We start from the raw sequence: 14,041 nt of genomic DNA, 5'->3' as shown, positions 1-14,041 counted from the left end.
GGCTGTGTATCCGGTGTTTGCTCCAGCAAAGACTGGGCTGGTCTTTGATCCCAAAGAGAGGGCTTGTCTCTCCCTCCTTCCTGTCCTTCAAGGTGGGGTTCAGCTTTCCTTAGCACCCAGCTGGGTATGGAGATTGGCATTGGGGAGATTGGCACATGTCTGTTGGGACTTCATGATTTTGAGCATCGGAAACCAAACTTGAGCAGTTTTGGACAAAAGAGGGATTTTCCTGGAGCAAAGTTATCTTGAGGAGCCTGAAACCAGGCCCAAGAAAGGGCAGGGCCTGCTGGGTGAAGTTATCAAGGCTCTATGGTACACAGGCTCAGGACTGGGGTACTCAGTGACCTGTCTGCAGTCACTTGACTGGGGAAAACACTACAAGGCCTGGCTCTGGCGACAGCCTCCCCTCCAACTTGGTGGGGACAAACTCTAGCCTGCACACTCTGGTAGGGAAGGCTCCCCATGAGGAAGGAGGGTTGGATAGCATATGGCAAGGGCCTGACAGGTGGCTGCCAAATGAGGCAGAGAGCAGGGGAGGCAGGGACTCTGCCCCAAGGGCGTCCACAGACGGAGTCTTCCAGAAGGGGTTGTTCTGGAAGGTGCAGAGCATAGTGGATGGAGGTGCAGGGGAGAAGACAAATGTTTCTGTGGGCTTGCTCTTGCTTGCTGGTGGCCAGTGCCCCCCACAGATGGCTGGTGCTCCTTTTGGAAAAGTAGAAAAATGAGTGTGTAGAACATACTCTATGGGGCTGAACTGTAAAGGAGCCCCAGCTGGTTGGGACAGAGTGGCTCGAACCCCATGGGGCTTTAGTTCTACGCTTGTGTGTGGTGGTTGGGGTCTAGTGCCCCCACCCCCATAAAGCTTCAGGACCACCCTTGTCTTCCCTAGGTGGCTGGGAGGGGAAGGATGCCCTAGAGATGATGGATCCCATTTTGGCAGATCACCTACTAGACCATCATTATAAAAAGGGAGGGGAGAGGAAGGGATTTGGTTGTGTCAGAGCTAAAACAGCTCCAGGAATGGAAACCTTACCACATGCCAGCATTTGGGGGGATTCCTGTGGCAAGTACACGTGTGTATTTATGTGTATGTGTGTGTGTTCACCCAAAGTCAAGCTTTGGGTGACAGCAAGCTGATGCAGACATGTGCTGCCTCGTTCTCTGTCAGAGTCTGGATCCTTCTGTGTTTGGACCAGCTTCTTTCTTTTTTTTCTATTCTTAATTGTCACTGCTGCAACCTTGACAGGCACCCGACAGTCTTGGTACGGGAGGTTACAAGAATGACAAGATTGAGCGACAGCCTTGGTCCCCGTCACACCCACGTGGGATCCTGCTGCATGACCCAGCCTGTGGCTCCCACTGAAGGAGCCGGTGAGGACAGTGACCTGGCTGCCCTGCGGAGGGGAACAGGAGGCACGCTTGCTTCCCAGTGAGACCCTGGCTCTCAGAATGTCAGTGTTGTGAACACTTTAAAATTCAAAGTAACAGGAAATCTGTTAAGCCTCTAGATTCTTATAAATTTTTTTAACTCTTGGTTTTCCTTCCTAGTGACTACTTTGTCATAAACCAAACAGCAAAGGAACAGAGCTTAGGGCCTAGAAGGAAGGAATAAGGCAGCCATCTGATAATCCACCTGGCTCAGAGAACTAGTGAGTTGATCTGATGACTAAAGAGCCAGGTTCCGGGCCCCTGCAGTAGCACCTGAGTCCTCCCTGTGAACCTCCCTCCTGGATGGGGTGGGTAGACAGTCACAGAATTTAAGAGCAGAGTGGATTTGGGGTAAGAGCCAACATCAGGGTGTCAGCGCTGCCAGGGGACACCAGGCTGGACAGACACATGTGGCTCCTGACTGAGTGCCCTTCAGACCAGTGTGCTTCAGGGACTTCTTTCATATTTATTAAATGGGGAGAAGAAACAGATTCTTATTAATAAAAATTTCATGTAGAAACAGATACACTCGCTACTAGCAGCAGGGAAGTCAAGAGTCCTGGAAAAAACTCCGTAAAACAGAGCCCACATTCCATACCTTGCTCTCTTGTCAGTTGTCTTTTGCAGATTTTGAGACAGATGCATAATTAAGATTCTTGAAAATCAGGCAAGGAAATCAGCCCCACTTGCTTTCTGAAGAGCCCCTCACTGGGCTTATTCTGGCCAATGGTCTGGATGGGTGACCCAATGCTGGTCTTAGGTAGTCATACACTGGTCCTGGGCCAGCAGTGCTGGTTTCGAGGTGGGCAGGCTGTGCAGTCTCAGATGGTCAGCCTCTGGACTCAGTGCAGTCAGCCACTGGTCTTGGGGCAGGGGCCACCCATGCTTATCACTCTGACATCTGTGTTTGCATCCCACCATACCTGAAAGGGATGGGTTGATGCCAGTGAGGAATGTCTGACTTGTCCGTTCGTGAGTCCTGTCAGTTAGAGGTCTCTGGTTTCATGAGGAAATCTGGGTAACCTGGCATCATACTTCATATTGATCTCAGTGAGCTTTAGTGCCCTTCAGATGGGCATTTGGGAAGGTCCCTGCCAGGCAGCTGGGCCAGTTAGGGCCCTGGTTTCCTGACGCTGGCAAGGCCCAAGACAGCATCCAATAGATTCAATGCTCTTGGGTCAGTCTGCCTGGAGGCCAGCTAGGGAGGAGATCCTGAGCCCTGGCATGGAGGGAGACCTCTAGCTGTCCTGGGATCTCCAAGGCCAGAGAGGGCTGTTCCTCACCAGATTGAATTTTGTGTTATTGCCACATTGGGTCCCTCCAGAATAAACCCCAGCGCTGTAGGCCTGTGGCATAGACGGCCCCCAGCCTGGGATGCAAGGGTCCCTCTAGATGAGGGGGGTTGCCTTGCTGTTTGCTGATGTCCTGTTGTCCTGCCCTAATTGCCATAGTAGGCCTGGTCTGGCCCAGGAGCCCACTCAGGAGATGCTCCTTCCACCTGGGGCTGGGGTCTGATTCCTAGACCCTGTATGTCCCCGGCACCCCTTGGTCCCAGTTCTTTCATTTGGAGAGCAAGCAGATAGATGTCATCACGTGGATTGCAGAGCACCTATGCCCTTGTTCTGCGGCCCAGGCTGCATGTGCTCCTGCAGCAGCCATGGGAGGGGCAGGGGTGACCAACTCTGTTTATAGGCCCAGGAGGCCTTTTTGTCTTGGCTGAAGTCACCTGGCCAGAGAGCAATGGTGCTGGGATCCCGGAACACCGCAGTCCATTCCCACTTGTACTTGAATGGGTTCTGTTAATAAGATGGTTTGAGACACTAATCTGCCCCCAAACCACAAACACAGGAGATGTCAGTGGCACTAGAGAGGAAGTAACTGATGCTCTTGTCCACCTCACCCACATGACGGTAGAAGGGGATGGCCCATGGTGTCCCAGCCCTTCCTGTCTGTGTCTCAGAGGACATGTCCCATTGTTATGGGGTTATTTATTCACTCATCTGCAAGCACATGCTCACTCCCCATGTGGCCTGGCAGGACCCTGTGATCTAGGCATGAATCAGAGTGTGGGGGCCTGCAGAGTTCCCTTGGGCCTGACCTCCTCTCTCTCCTCCCACGGACTGGTGACTTTGGCACCCCAGTCTTGGCGCCCCTAGTTCTGGCTCCTACACTTCCTCTGCATCTTGGACCCCTTCCCTGGAAGCCCAAGATGCTGAAAACCCATGTCTTCAGCGGGGCTGCCACTCCTGCTTCTCTCATCTTGTGCCCCTTAGAGAATGGCTACCTCCTTCCTCCCACTGCTCACTGGGACTCTGTATTAGTTTCCTGCAGCTGATATAACACATTACTGAAAACAAGAGAAACTTATTCTCTCACAGGTCTGGGGGCCAAAATCAAGGTATTGGCAGGGTTGTGCTCTCTCTGGAGGCTTGAGAGGAGAACCTGAGGGAACTCCTGGCCAGTACCAGCTCAGCTGGTGTGTCAGATGGGCAACAGGAACTGCCAGCTTTTCAAGTGTTTTGAGAGAATTTGAAAATCTGGTCGTTTATGTGAAATCCTCTGATTCTTAAGTTGGAGCAACTAATTTAAGCTTTTAAAAAGCTCTGTGTGAGGTCACCAAGTTGGCAGAGGAGGGGATTCAGGCTCCATCCCCCAACAAAGATGAATAATTAGGCAGCTGTCCACAAACAACATCTCTGGGAGAGCCCTGGAGTCCACTTAAGAAATTTCAGCAACACAGTAGAACAAAAACCCTGAGAAAAAGAGTGCAAGACAAGAAGGAAGGCAGCTTCATGTTGTTTACGTCATCTCGTCCCCCAGGCCAGCACTGCTCAGTGCCAAGAGGGAACTCCACAGCACGGAAAAGTTTCCCATACCAGGAAAGGGAGAGTGGGGTGAGCAAGCAGCTTCCCCAGCCTCTGACTGGGTGATGAACAAAGGACTAGAAACCATGTCACCCCATCCAGAAACCAGTGAAGCTGAGATGTATAGAGACAGCTAGTAACAAGAAGGGCAGGGGTTACCAGCATGAGAGGTGACCACGGTTCCCGGTTGTCTGCTGCGCAAGGGACACCAGTAGTTTTTGCTGCAGAGAAAACCGATGGCCAGCACAGCTGCTGCGGACCCCTGCAGATTTTCCTGCTGAGTTTTCACCCCACAGGCTTTCATGTTCATAGAAATTAGCTGCTTGAATTCCTCTGGTTCCCTCCTCCCATCCCCTTGAACATGATATCTGCATCAGCAGCCGTCCCGGGCCTCTGTGGTTGCATAAGTGCAAAACACCAGCCTAGACCTTATGGCTGACCCCCCACGGCTAGGTAAACACAGGGCTAGCCCCTCCAGCTGTGCATAGGCATTCCACTGACCTGACACGTGGTGTCAACCTCCACTGCCATGTGTGGACCTGTGGTAAGACCCTGCAGCCATGGGCATGCACATGGACAGCCAGGTTGTTGGTAACTGCTGGTGTGACTGTAGTTGCCTCTGGTTCTTGCTGCTAGTCCTGGTGCTTGTCACATGTGTATCTGCAACCAGGCCTCGCCACTACACAGACACCTGCAGCTGGTCCCCACATCTGAGTGTGTGCATACTACCAACTCTGGCCACCAACACTGCCTGCCCTGGTCCCTAGCCACTGGACCTCGGAGGTGCCACCCCAGGAGTGCCTGTAGCCATTGCAGACCCCTGCAATGCTCACCAAAGACTATGCGGTTGTCGATGTCTTGGATCCTAGTAGCCTAAACCAAGGGGACATCATGTCCTCCCTACCCACCCTGCCTTCCCCTCAACTCAGAGCCACCACACACCTCCTGCTGTTGATGCCCTGCTTTTGCCCACTAGATCTGAGGTCCCAGCATGCTCCCACCTGCAGGGGAAGGTCTTTCCTTCCTGAAGTCAGTTCACAAAGTCTGAAAGTGCACAGAAACCTTTGCAAGAATCAGAAAAATGTGACACCAACAAAGGAACACAGTGACTCCCAGTAACTGATCGAAAAGGGATGGGGATGCATGAATTACCTAATAATTCAAAATAAGTGTTCCAAAGTTGCTCGGAGAGCTTTAAAGAGAGCACAGTTTAACAAAAACCAAGAAAACAATATAATAACAAAATGAAAAGTTGAACAAAGAGATAGAAAACATGAAAAAGAACCAAACAGAAACTTGGAGCTTAAAAATACAATGATGGAAGTGAAGAATTCAGTAGAGAGTGTCAATAGAAGACTGGACCATGTAGAAGAAACAGTCAGTGAACTAGAAGGCAGATAATTTTAAATTATCCCGTCAGAGGAGCCAGAGAGTGAAGAGGAATGAGGAAAGCCTGTGGGGCTTAGGAGACACCATTAAGAGAAACAGTCTACATATTATTGGAGTCCCAGAAAGAGAAGAGAAGAGAAAGGGGCAGAGAGTTTAAAGAAATAATGGCTGAGAAGTTCCTAAACCTGGGGAGAGATTTGGACATCCAAGTTCATGAAGATCACCCCGAAATTTCAATCTAAAAAGATCTTCTTCGAGACACATTATAATAAAACTGTTTAAAATCAAAGACAAAGAGATATTTTCAAAAGCAGCAAGAGAAAAAATTTCTCTCCTACAAGATAGCCGCCATAAAGCTCTCAGTGGATTTCTCAGCAAACATTTTGCTGGCCAAAAGAAACTGGGAGGATATATTCAGAGTGTGGAAAGGAAAAACAAACAAACAAAAAAACACAAACTACCAACAAAGAATACTTTATCTTGCAAAGTTGTCCTTCAGAAATGAAGGCACGATACTTTGCCAGCCAAGCAAAAGCTGAGGAGAGCTCATCCCACTAGACCCACCTTATAAGAAATGCTGAGAGTTCTTCAAGCTGAAACAAGAGTGTGCTAATTAGTAGCATAAGATCATGTGAAGGGGCACCTGGATGGCTTAGTTAAGCGTTTGCCTTTGGCTCAGGTCATGATCTGAGTCCTGGGATCAAGTCCCACATTAGGCTCTCTTCTCAGCAAGGGGTCTGCTTCTACCTCCCTCTGTGAGTGTGCTTTCACTCTCTCATTCTTTTGCTCTCTCTCCAAAGACTGAAATCATACCGAGTAACTTTTCTAATTACAGTGGTATGAAACTAGAAATCAACAACAGGAGGAAAACTGGAAAATTCACAAATATGTGGAAATTAAACAACACATTCTTGAACAACCAGTGGGTCAAAGAAGAAATCAAAAGGGAAATTGAGAAAATATCTTGAAACAAACAAAAATGGAAACACAGCATACCAGAACTTCTATAATACTGCAGAAGCAGTTCTAAGAAGAAAGTGTATAGTGATAAATACCTATGATAAGAAAGAAAGATCTCAAATAAACAACTGTTTGCAACAAATGCAAACAGAATATTGAGAAGCTATCTGCACTTCTGTACTCATTACAGCATTATTCATAGTAGGCATGAGAGCAACCTAAATGTCCATCTGTAGATGACAAGTTGATAAATGTGGTCTGTATATACCTTCATAAAGAAGGAGATCCTGCCATTTGGGACAACATGGATGAAACTGGAGGATGTAATACGAAGTGAGAGAAGCTAGCCACAGAAAGACAAACATAGAATCAAAAATACTCAAACTCAGGGCACCTGGGTGGCTCAGTTGGTTAAGCCTTTGACTCTTGATTTCAGCTCAGGTTATGATCTGCTTGTTGTAGGATCGTGCCCCTTGTAGGGCTCCCCACTCAGTGAGGAGTCTGCTTGGGATTCTCTCTCTCCCTCTCCTTCTGCCCCTCCCCCCACCACGTTCTCTCTGTCTCTCTCTCTCAAATAAATAAATAAAATCTTTATATTTTTTAAAAAGATTTTATTTATTTATTTGACAGATCACAAGTAGGCAAAGAGGCAGGCGGGGGCGTGGGGGTGGGGAGTAGGCTCCCTGCCTAGCAGACAGCCTGACTCGGGGCCCGATCCCAGGACCCTGGGATCATGACCCATGCCAAAGGCAGAGGCTTCAACCCATTGAGCCACCTAGGCGCCCCTAAATGAATCTTTAAATAAGCACTCAAACTCCTAGCAGGTGGAGAATAGAATCGTGGTTGCCGGGGGTTGGGGGGAGGGAAAGAATGGGAAGTAATGGTCAAAGGGTACAGAATTTCAGTTATACCAGGAAAGTTTCAGAAATCTGTTATATAGCACAGTGCCTATAGCTAACAATGTTCTATCACATATTTAAAATTTTCTCAGAGGTCAATACTATATGAAGTGTCCTGACCAGGAAAAATATGGTGGTAAAGCGGGTAAGAGGATACTTTGAGAGGTGGATATGTTTATGCCCTTGACAGTGGTGGTGGTTTCATGAGTGTGTGCTCATTCCCAGACTCATCAAGTTGTATACATTAACTATACACATCTTGTTACATGTCAATTATATCCCAATAAAATGGGTAAAAAAAAAAAAAAACCCCAAAACCCAAGTGGGTCATAAATGTGTGATCTCAAGGAAATACACCTATAGGTTGACATAGTGGTGGCCCCCAATGTGAGACCATCAGTTTATGGATAATAGATGGAAAATCAAAAACATGGGAGCTAGACAGGGCAGTGATGGCTGGCGGGCCCAAGGGAGGGTAGGGCTGTGCGCCTGTGATTGGGGGCAGTGGCAGTTGAGGGGATCTGAGCCAGGTGTTGAAGAGAGAATGGGAGTTTACCAGATGGCCAAGGTGAGGAGGGCCAGCCGTGAGGGCTGTATTGGCAGGATGAGACTGTCCCAACCACGGCGGTAAGTTGTGTGAGCCAGAGGCTGGGAGGGCAGTGGCAGACTGAGGGCCTTGGCAGCCAGAGTACATACAGAACAGCCAGCGGGGACAGGGGTCCAGTGAGGGCTGTCCAGCAGGGAAAGGCTACAGCCTGTCTTGGGGAGGCAGCAGGTCAGTTGCTGTAGAGTCTGGGCTGGTGCCCAGTGTGGAGGAAGGGATAGATGCTGGGGGCACAGGGACTCTTGTCAGCTGCAGGGGTGCATGCTCCATTGGGGGCGTCCACTGCTCAGCAGCATGCACTATGGTTAGCCTGTGTTTTTTGTTTTTTGTTTTTTAATGTTTTGTGACCTCTATGTAGTTATTTTTATTGCTATTTAAATGTTTTTTTTTTTCTTTTTTAAGATTTTATTTATTTGTCAGAGAGAGAGTACAAGCAGCGGGAGCAACAGGCAGAGGAAGAAACAGGCTCCTGGCTGAGCAAGGAGCCCGACGCAGGGCTTGATCCCAGGACTCTGGGATCATGACCTGGGCCAAAGGCAGATGCTTAACCATCTGAGCCATCCAGGCATCCCAGTCAGCCTGTATTTTGCAAGGCAAACTGGAATTCCAGTTTTGAAACATGAAATGTCATCATTTTGAGTGTTGGGTTTAGAACTTTGAAAATACTGTGTGGGTCAACCTGAACATGTCTGTGGCAGATTCAGTCCCCAGTTGGCAGTTTGGGCCTTTGTCTTGGATTTTGGGCTTCTGGGTGGTGGGGTTGGGGATGGCTCAGATAGAGCTTCTTCCCTGATGGGGCTCACCACCATCCAGGGCTCAGAGACTAGAAGAGCTCTGCAGAAGGGACTCTGGGATCACCCGTCTGTGCCCTCGCTGGCCCAGTTCAAGCCTGCCTAACAGGGGTGCTGGGAAAGATCCTTGTCCGTCTGGTGGGAGGTCCCCCAGGACCCTCCTTGCTGCTGCCCATCCTTGGTCTGCTGTGCTCTGGGAATTTGAACCATTTCGTTTTTGCCCTGCAGGCTGGCCTGATCCGTATGGAGGAGGAGGAGTTCTTCATCGAGCCCCTGGAGAAGGGGTTGGCGGCCAAGGAGGCTGAGCAGGGCCGTGTGCATGTGGTGTATCGCCGGCCACCCACCCCGAGGCCCCCTCCTCTGGGGGGACCACAGGCCCTGGACACAGGTAAGGCTGCTTGGTGAGCCCAGCCCCAGTTGTCCCCTTGGGGACCCCAGGCACCCCTTTTGGAGGCCTGGTCTTAGGCCGAGCTTGAGCCCTGCTCTCATTGACCACGAGGAACGGTGGGGGTGCTGCAGAGCCGGGGGGGATGGGGGGGCTCTGCTGTCACTGCACATGGGCCGCAAGCTGGCAGGTCTGGGACCTCCATAGCTGGCAGTGGAGGCTGACCAGGGGCCCCATTCTGCTGCTTGAGGTCCCAGTGTCGGGGAGCAGGGGAAGCACAGAGCAGGCCGGCACCTGGGCCCGTGTCCCATGCCCATGTCTCTGATCCTGTGCCTGTAAAGAAGATGTCTGTTGGTCTCACATGGCCTCCCTCTTCCTCTGTGCAGACCACCTTCCCTGCAATCACGACTGACCACCCCTCCCTAGCTGCTCACAGAGAAAGGCCCCAAGCTGTCCTCTGGCCCTATTCAGACCCTGCTTCCTCTTAGAGACATGTGTCAAAGGGAGGAAGGGGAAGGAAGTGCATGACAAAGACCCCAGAGTTGCCCCCATGGCCTCTGCAGCCTGTGCACAGTCTCAAATGTTTTTTTGGCTTTTTTTTTTTTCCTTTTGAGACTTAGAACCAAAGTGCAGTCTGGGCCCAGGAGCATGGAAGGAGCTTCTGGGTGGGCATGGTGATAGCCCCTGGCTGCAAGCCTCTCAGATCTCAAGCCCAAACCTCCCCCGCATTCTTGGGATCTTGGGTTCCAGGCTGCAGGGAGGCCAGGTTGGGGTCAGACCATGTTCCTAGCCGACCTCATGGTCCTCGGGCCCCAGGGACCAGATGAGGCTGCCTTGCCTATGCCCAGTCATTAAGGGCTGGGCTCAGCCCTCAGCCTCTGGTGCTGGCCCCCTAGCTGCAGGTGGCCAGGGCAGGTGATAGCAGCAGGTCCTGGAGGCCTGGGTCTTGGGTCAGGCTCACCTGCATGTTGGCTGAGAACCCCAGAGATCCCCTCAGACCAGCCCAGCCATGCTGTGATTTGTTGGGGCACTCCCATCACCCCAAACAGCCCTGGCTTATTTATTTTAGGTCTCTCGGTCTGACTTCCCAGCTTGACAGATAAATTGGGTGCAGGCCGGCAGGGCATCATTCTAATTTCAAGGAGTGGTGTCAGATACTTTTGCACAGAAATTGTTCCATCAGGAAGCCCAGCGCTGTCTAGAGCCAATCAATACTTTGGGCAGACCCTTTTTCCCAGGTGATGAATTGCCCATCTGCCAGGCCTTCCTCAGTCTCAGCCTTCCTGCCTCTTTCTTACCCTTGGGCTTCTCCGCAGGGGGAGGAATGGAGAGTCACCAAGTAGGGTGAGGGTAGGGGTGAAAATGGGGCAGTGGAGGTGCTCCAGACCAGGGGTCAGGCTGACACTGGCTGGCTGCCCTCGGGCACATTTGGGCCTCTGGCTTCTGCCTTCTCTGTCCAGTGGGATTAGAAAGGCCTGTGTCTCAGAGAGCTGAAGGCTTGCCATCTTGGGCCTTGGGCTTGGTGCTTCTGGGTCCCACTTAGGCTAGGTGAGGTGGCATCTGCCACCAGGGGCTGCTAGGTGCCCGCAGCTGTCTCTGATCCCAAATTCCATGTGGTGCCGTCTCCTAAACATGGCAGCCATCCCCCATGGCTGTGCTGGCCTTGCCTTATTACCTGGGATTTTGTTGGTCTTTTGGGACCTTCTGTTAAATCCATCCTCCCCTCCCCCTGCCATCCACCTATTGCTGGTGAGAGTTTGGAACTCAGAATGCAGGAAAGGAGTTTCAGACTCAGAATAACCTCAGAAACAAGTGGCCTTAAAGGATGTTGGGGAGTGGTGCCTGGGTGGCTCAGTCAGTTAAGTGTCTGACTCTTGATCTCTGCTCAGGTCTTGATCTCTCAGGGTCGTGGGTTTAAGCCCCATGTTGTGCTCCATGCTGAGTGTGGAGCCTACTTTGAATAAAAAAAAGTAGATGGCGCACAGGTTGGAGACTGAGGCGCTGGAAGGTGGTGGGGTGCAGTGAAAGTATTCGGGGTTGGGCTCTGAACCGTGGGTGTGTAGGCTCCAGGCTGTGGGCTGTGAGTGGTAGGATCAGGCCGCAGGCCCAGGGTCTGGGGCCAAGGCCCCTTTCCGTGATGTCTGTGCCCAGTGTCAGCATGACCCTGTGTAGGTGACTTGGTCACCCAAGAGTACATTTCTCCCTTGATGTCCCTTCCCACCCAGCTCTGGGCTGAGGCCTACTCACTGGTTGGAGGGGGTCCAAACATGTTATGCTGGGGCTGGGCTGAGGGCCCATGGTGACCTCAGATGGGTCCAGCCTTCCGTTAGCCTGGGCAGCCAGAGTGAAGCCAGGAGATATGTAGAAGCAGTGTCCTAGGCTGGGCCTGTTTGCTCCGTGCTGGGCACAGAACCCTGGGATGTGTGTGTGTGCGTGTGTGTGTGCCAGAAAGTCCTTTTCTTTAGTGAATTCTGATGCGGACCCTGATAGATCACTGCGGCTGTGGCTGAAATGAGCAGGAGGCATGGGCTTGAAGCTTTTTCCTCCCTCCCCAAAGGCAACTCCTGGAAGCGGGTTTGAAACCCCTGTGATGGGCAGTGTGTAGGATGGGTCCTCTGGGGAAGGGGAAACATCTGTTCTGGACCTTCTGGGCTGGGAGGTGGGCTTCTGGCTGGGTGTGGGGTTGTGGGTAGGGGTGCCTGGTGGGGGTTGGTGGGTGTGTCCCACATGGCTCCTCCAAGGTCCAAGACACATTGTCCTATTTTCCTTGAGCAACCAACAGCCTTCCTGGAATGATCTTGGGGGCCCACCTAGCCTCAAAGAATTGTTATCACTCATAGTCTCCATCATAAGGTTAGTTTCTGGGTTGCAGACTGCCCCGGGGAGGTGTATGGGAAACAAACGTGTTCACATGTCTTCACAGACTCAGGCCTGGGCCCAATGTGTGCACAGAGCAGTGTAGTGTATAACAGTGTTGTTCTTGGGCCACAGGTTAGGGTTTCAGGGTGGGCAAAGGGTTGAGGGAGAGGAGGGGGCACCTTTTCTCTCCTCTTGGCCCTGCAGATGTGGCAGAAGTGTCTCTGCTCCACTCTGCTGGACCCAGGAGCCCAGCCGGGACAGGAGGGCAGAGCTGAGGCAAGGGGACCAGGGTGGCCTTTTGGGGACAGGTGGTTGAGGCATTTTCAGACCTCCTCCATGCCAGGCCTCTCTCAGGTTACACCGGGTCCCATTGTCTGTCCCCACTCGGAGTTAGCCCTATATCTAGGGCAATATGGTGCCAGGGGACCAAGTACCACCAGCCTTCCTGGTGTGTGTGTGTGTGTGTGTGTGTGTGTGCAGGTGTGTGTGCAGGTGTGTGTTTTCACTTGCACACATACATGAACAGGGCCCCACTTGGAGTGCTGGGCCTGTGCCTGAGCCCTGGCCTGGCTGCCATCTGTCAACCCTGTCTGAGGTGGTTGAGGGGGAGCCAGGGCCGGCCGGTGTGGGGAGAGGAGCCCCAGTCTGGGCCGGAAGCCCTGCCTCGTACTTGCACCAGGGACCCTGGCATGTCACAGCCTCCTACTCTCTTGGCTATTGCGACGTCTTACCACCAGCTGGCTCACTGAAGACAGCTGCGGTGTATTATTCTGTCACAGTTCTGGAAGGCAGAAGTCTGAAATGAGTATCACTGGGCAGAGGTCAAGTGTGGGCAGGGTCGTGCTCCTTCTGGAGGCTGTAGGGGAATCTGTTCTGGCCTCTCCCAGCTTCTGGTGGCTGCTTGTGGCCACATCACTCCAGTCTCTGCCTCTTGGTCACACTGCATCTTCCGTGTGTGTGACCCTCCCTCAGCCTCTTGCTCACAAGAATGCATGTGATTGTATCCAGGGCCCATCCAGATAATCCAGAACCATCTCCCCCGATCTCAAGACCTGTGATCTAATCACATCTGAAGAGCCCTTTTTTGGTCCCATAAGGTAACATTCTCAGGTCCCAGGAAGGACCTGACACCTTTGGGGGCCACCAATCAGCTCAACTCGGAAGTGACCCAGCCCACCCATGCGCAGCTGGCTGTGCTGTGAACGGGATGCGCATCTGTGGAGGCGTGGGCGCCCCTTGCTCCTTCTCCCGGGACAGGGCTCAGGTGCAGCTCAGGCAGGGCCCCTTCCCTCTGCCTCTGCTGGGCCCTCATCAGTTTCAGCCAGACTGTGGGGCCTGGAGAGGCTGGACCATGGTATGGTTGGGCTGGGCCCAAGACGGCATGCACAGAGCTGGCCTGGCTGCAGACACAAAGGGCCTGGCTGTGTGCAGGAGCCTACAGGTCCCCACGATAAGCTGGGCACGTGGTCTCCCTGCTAGATACATGGTGCCACTGCCAGACAGTCGTGCCATCCCAAGAGCCACAAACTCCAAGGCTGGCAGGATGCAGCTGGCCATTCTGGCAAGGACGGTGGCAGGGCTAAGTGCTTGGCCTGACTTTTACCTCCCTCCTTTTGACATAAACAATGGGAGTAGAGAATGTGCCTCTACTGAAAGGAAAACAGCGGGAGCGTGGTGGGCACAGGGCCGGCCAGAAGCCTTGTCCAGGGGGCAGCCCCTCCTCGGCTCCCCTGACCATGACTTGGTGGGAGTATGGGGCTGGGGTAGTGATCCTCTCATGGTCAAGAGCATCCAGACATCAGAACTTTTATGGGAACCCTCATGATTTTGAAATGTTGCTTTACAATTCTAAAAAGCACCAT

The 14,041-nt window shown here is 52.1% G+C and overlaps 1 protein-coding gene across 2 annotated transcripts in view; it reads left to right on the top strand.

The window, feature by feature from the left end:
* The window catches only part of ADAMTS2 (ADAM metallopeptidase with thrombospondin type 1 motif 2), a 227,289-nt gene that overhangs the window by 69,953 nt on the left and 143,295 nt on the right, over positions 1 to 14,041 (top strand). For both annotated transcript variants that reach the window (XM_047730543.1, XM_047730542.1), the window contains exon 3: positions 9,164 to 9,323. In XM_047730543.1, coding sequence (XP_047586499.1) covers positions 9,164 to 9,323 — 160 coding nt within the window. The remainder of the gene's footprint in view (positions 1 to 9,163; positions 9,324 to 14,041) is intronic.

The sequence above is a fragment of the Lutra lutra genome, chromosome 5 (assembly GCF_902655055.1).
Source record: "Lutra lutra chromosome 5, mLutLut1.2, whole genome shotgun sequence".
NCBI lineage: Eukaryota > Metazoa > Chordata > Mammalia > Carnivora > Mustelidae > Lutra > Lutra lutra.
The sequence above is the reverse complement of the archived record's forward strand: the minus strand, read 5'-3'. Positions and strand labels throughout refer to the sequence as shown.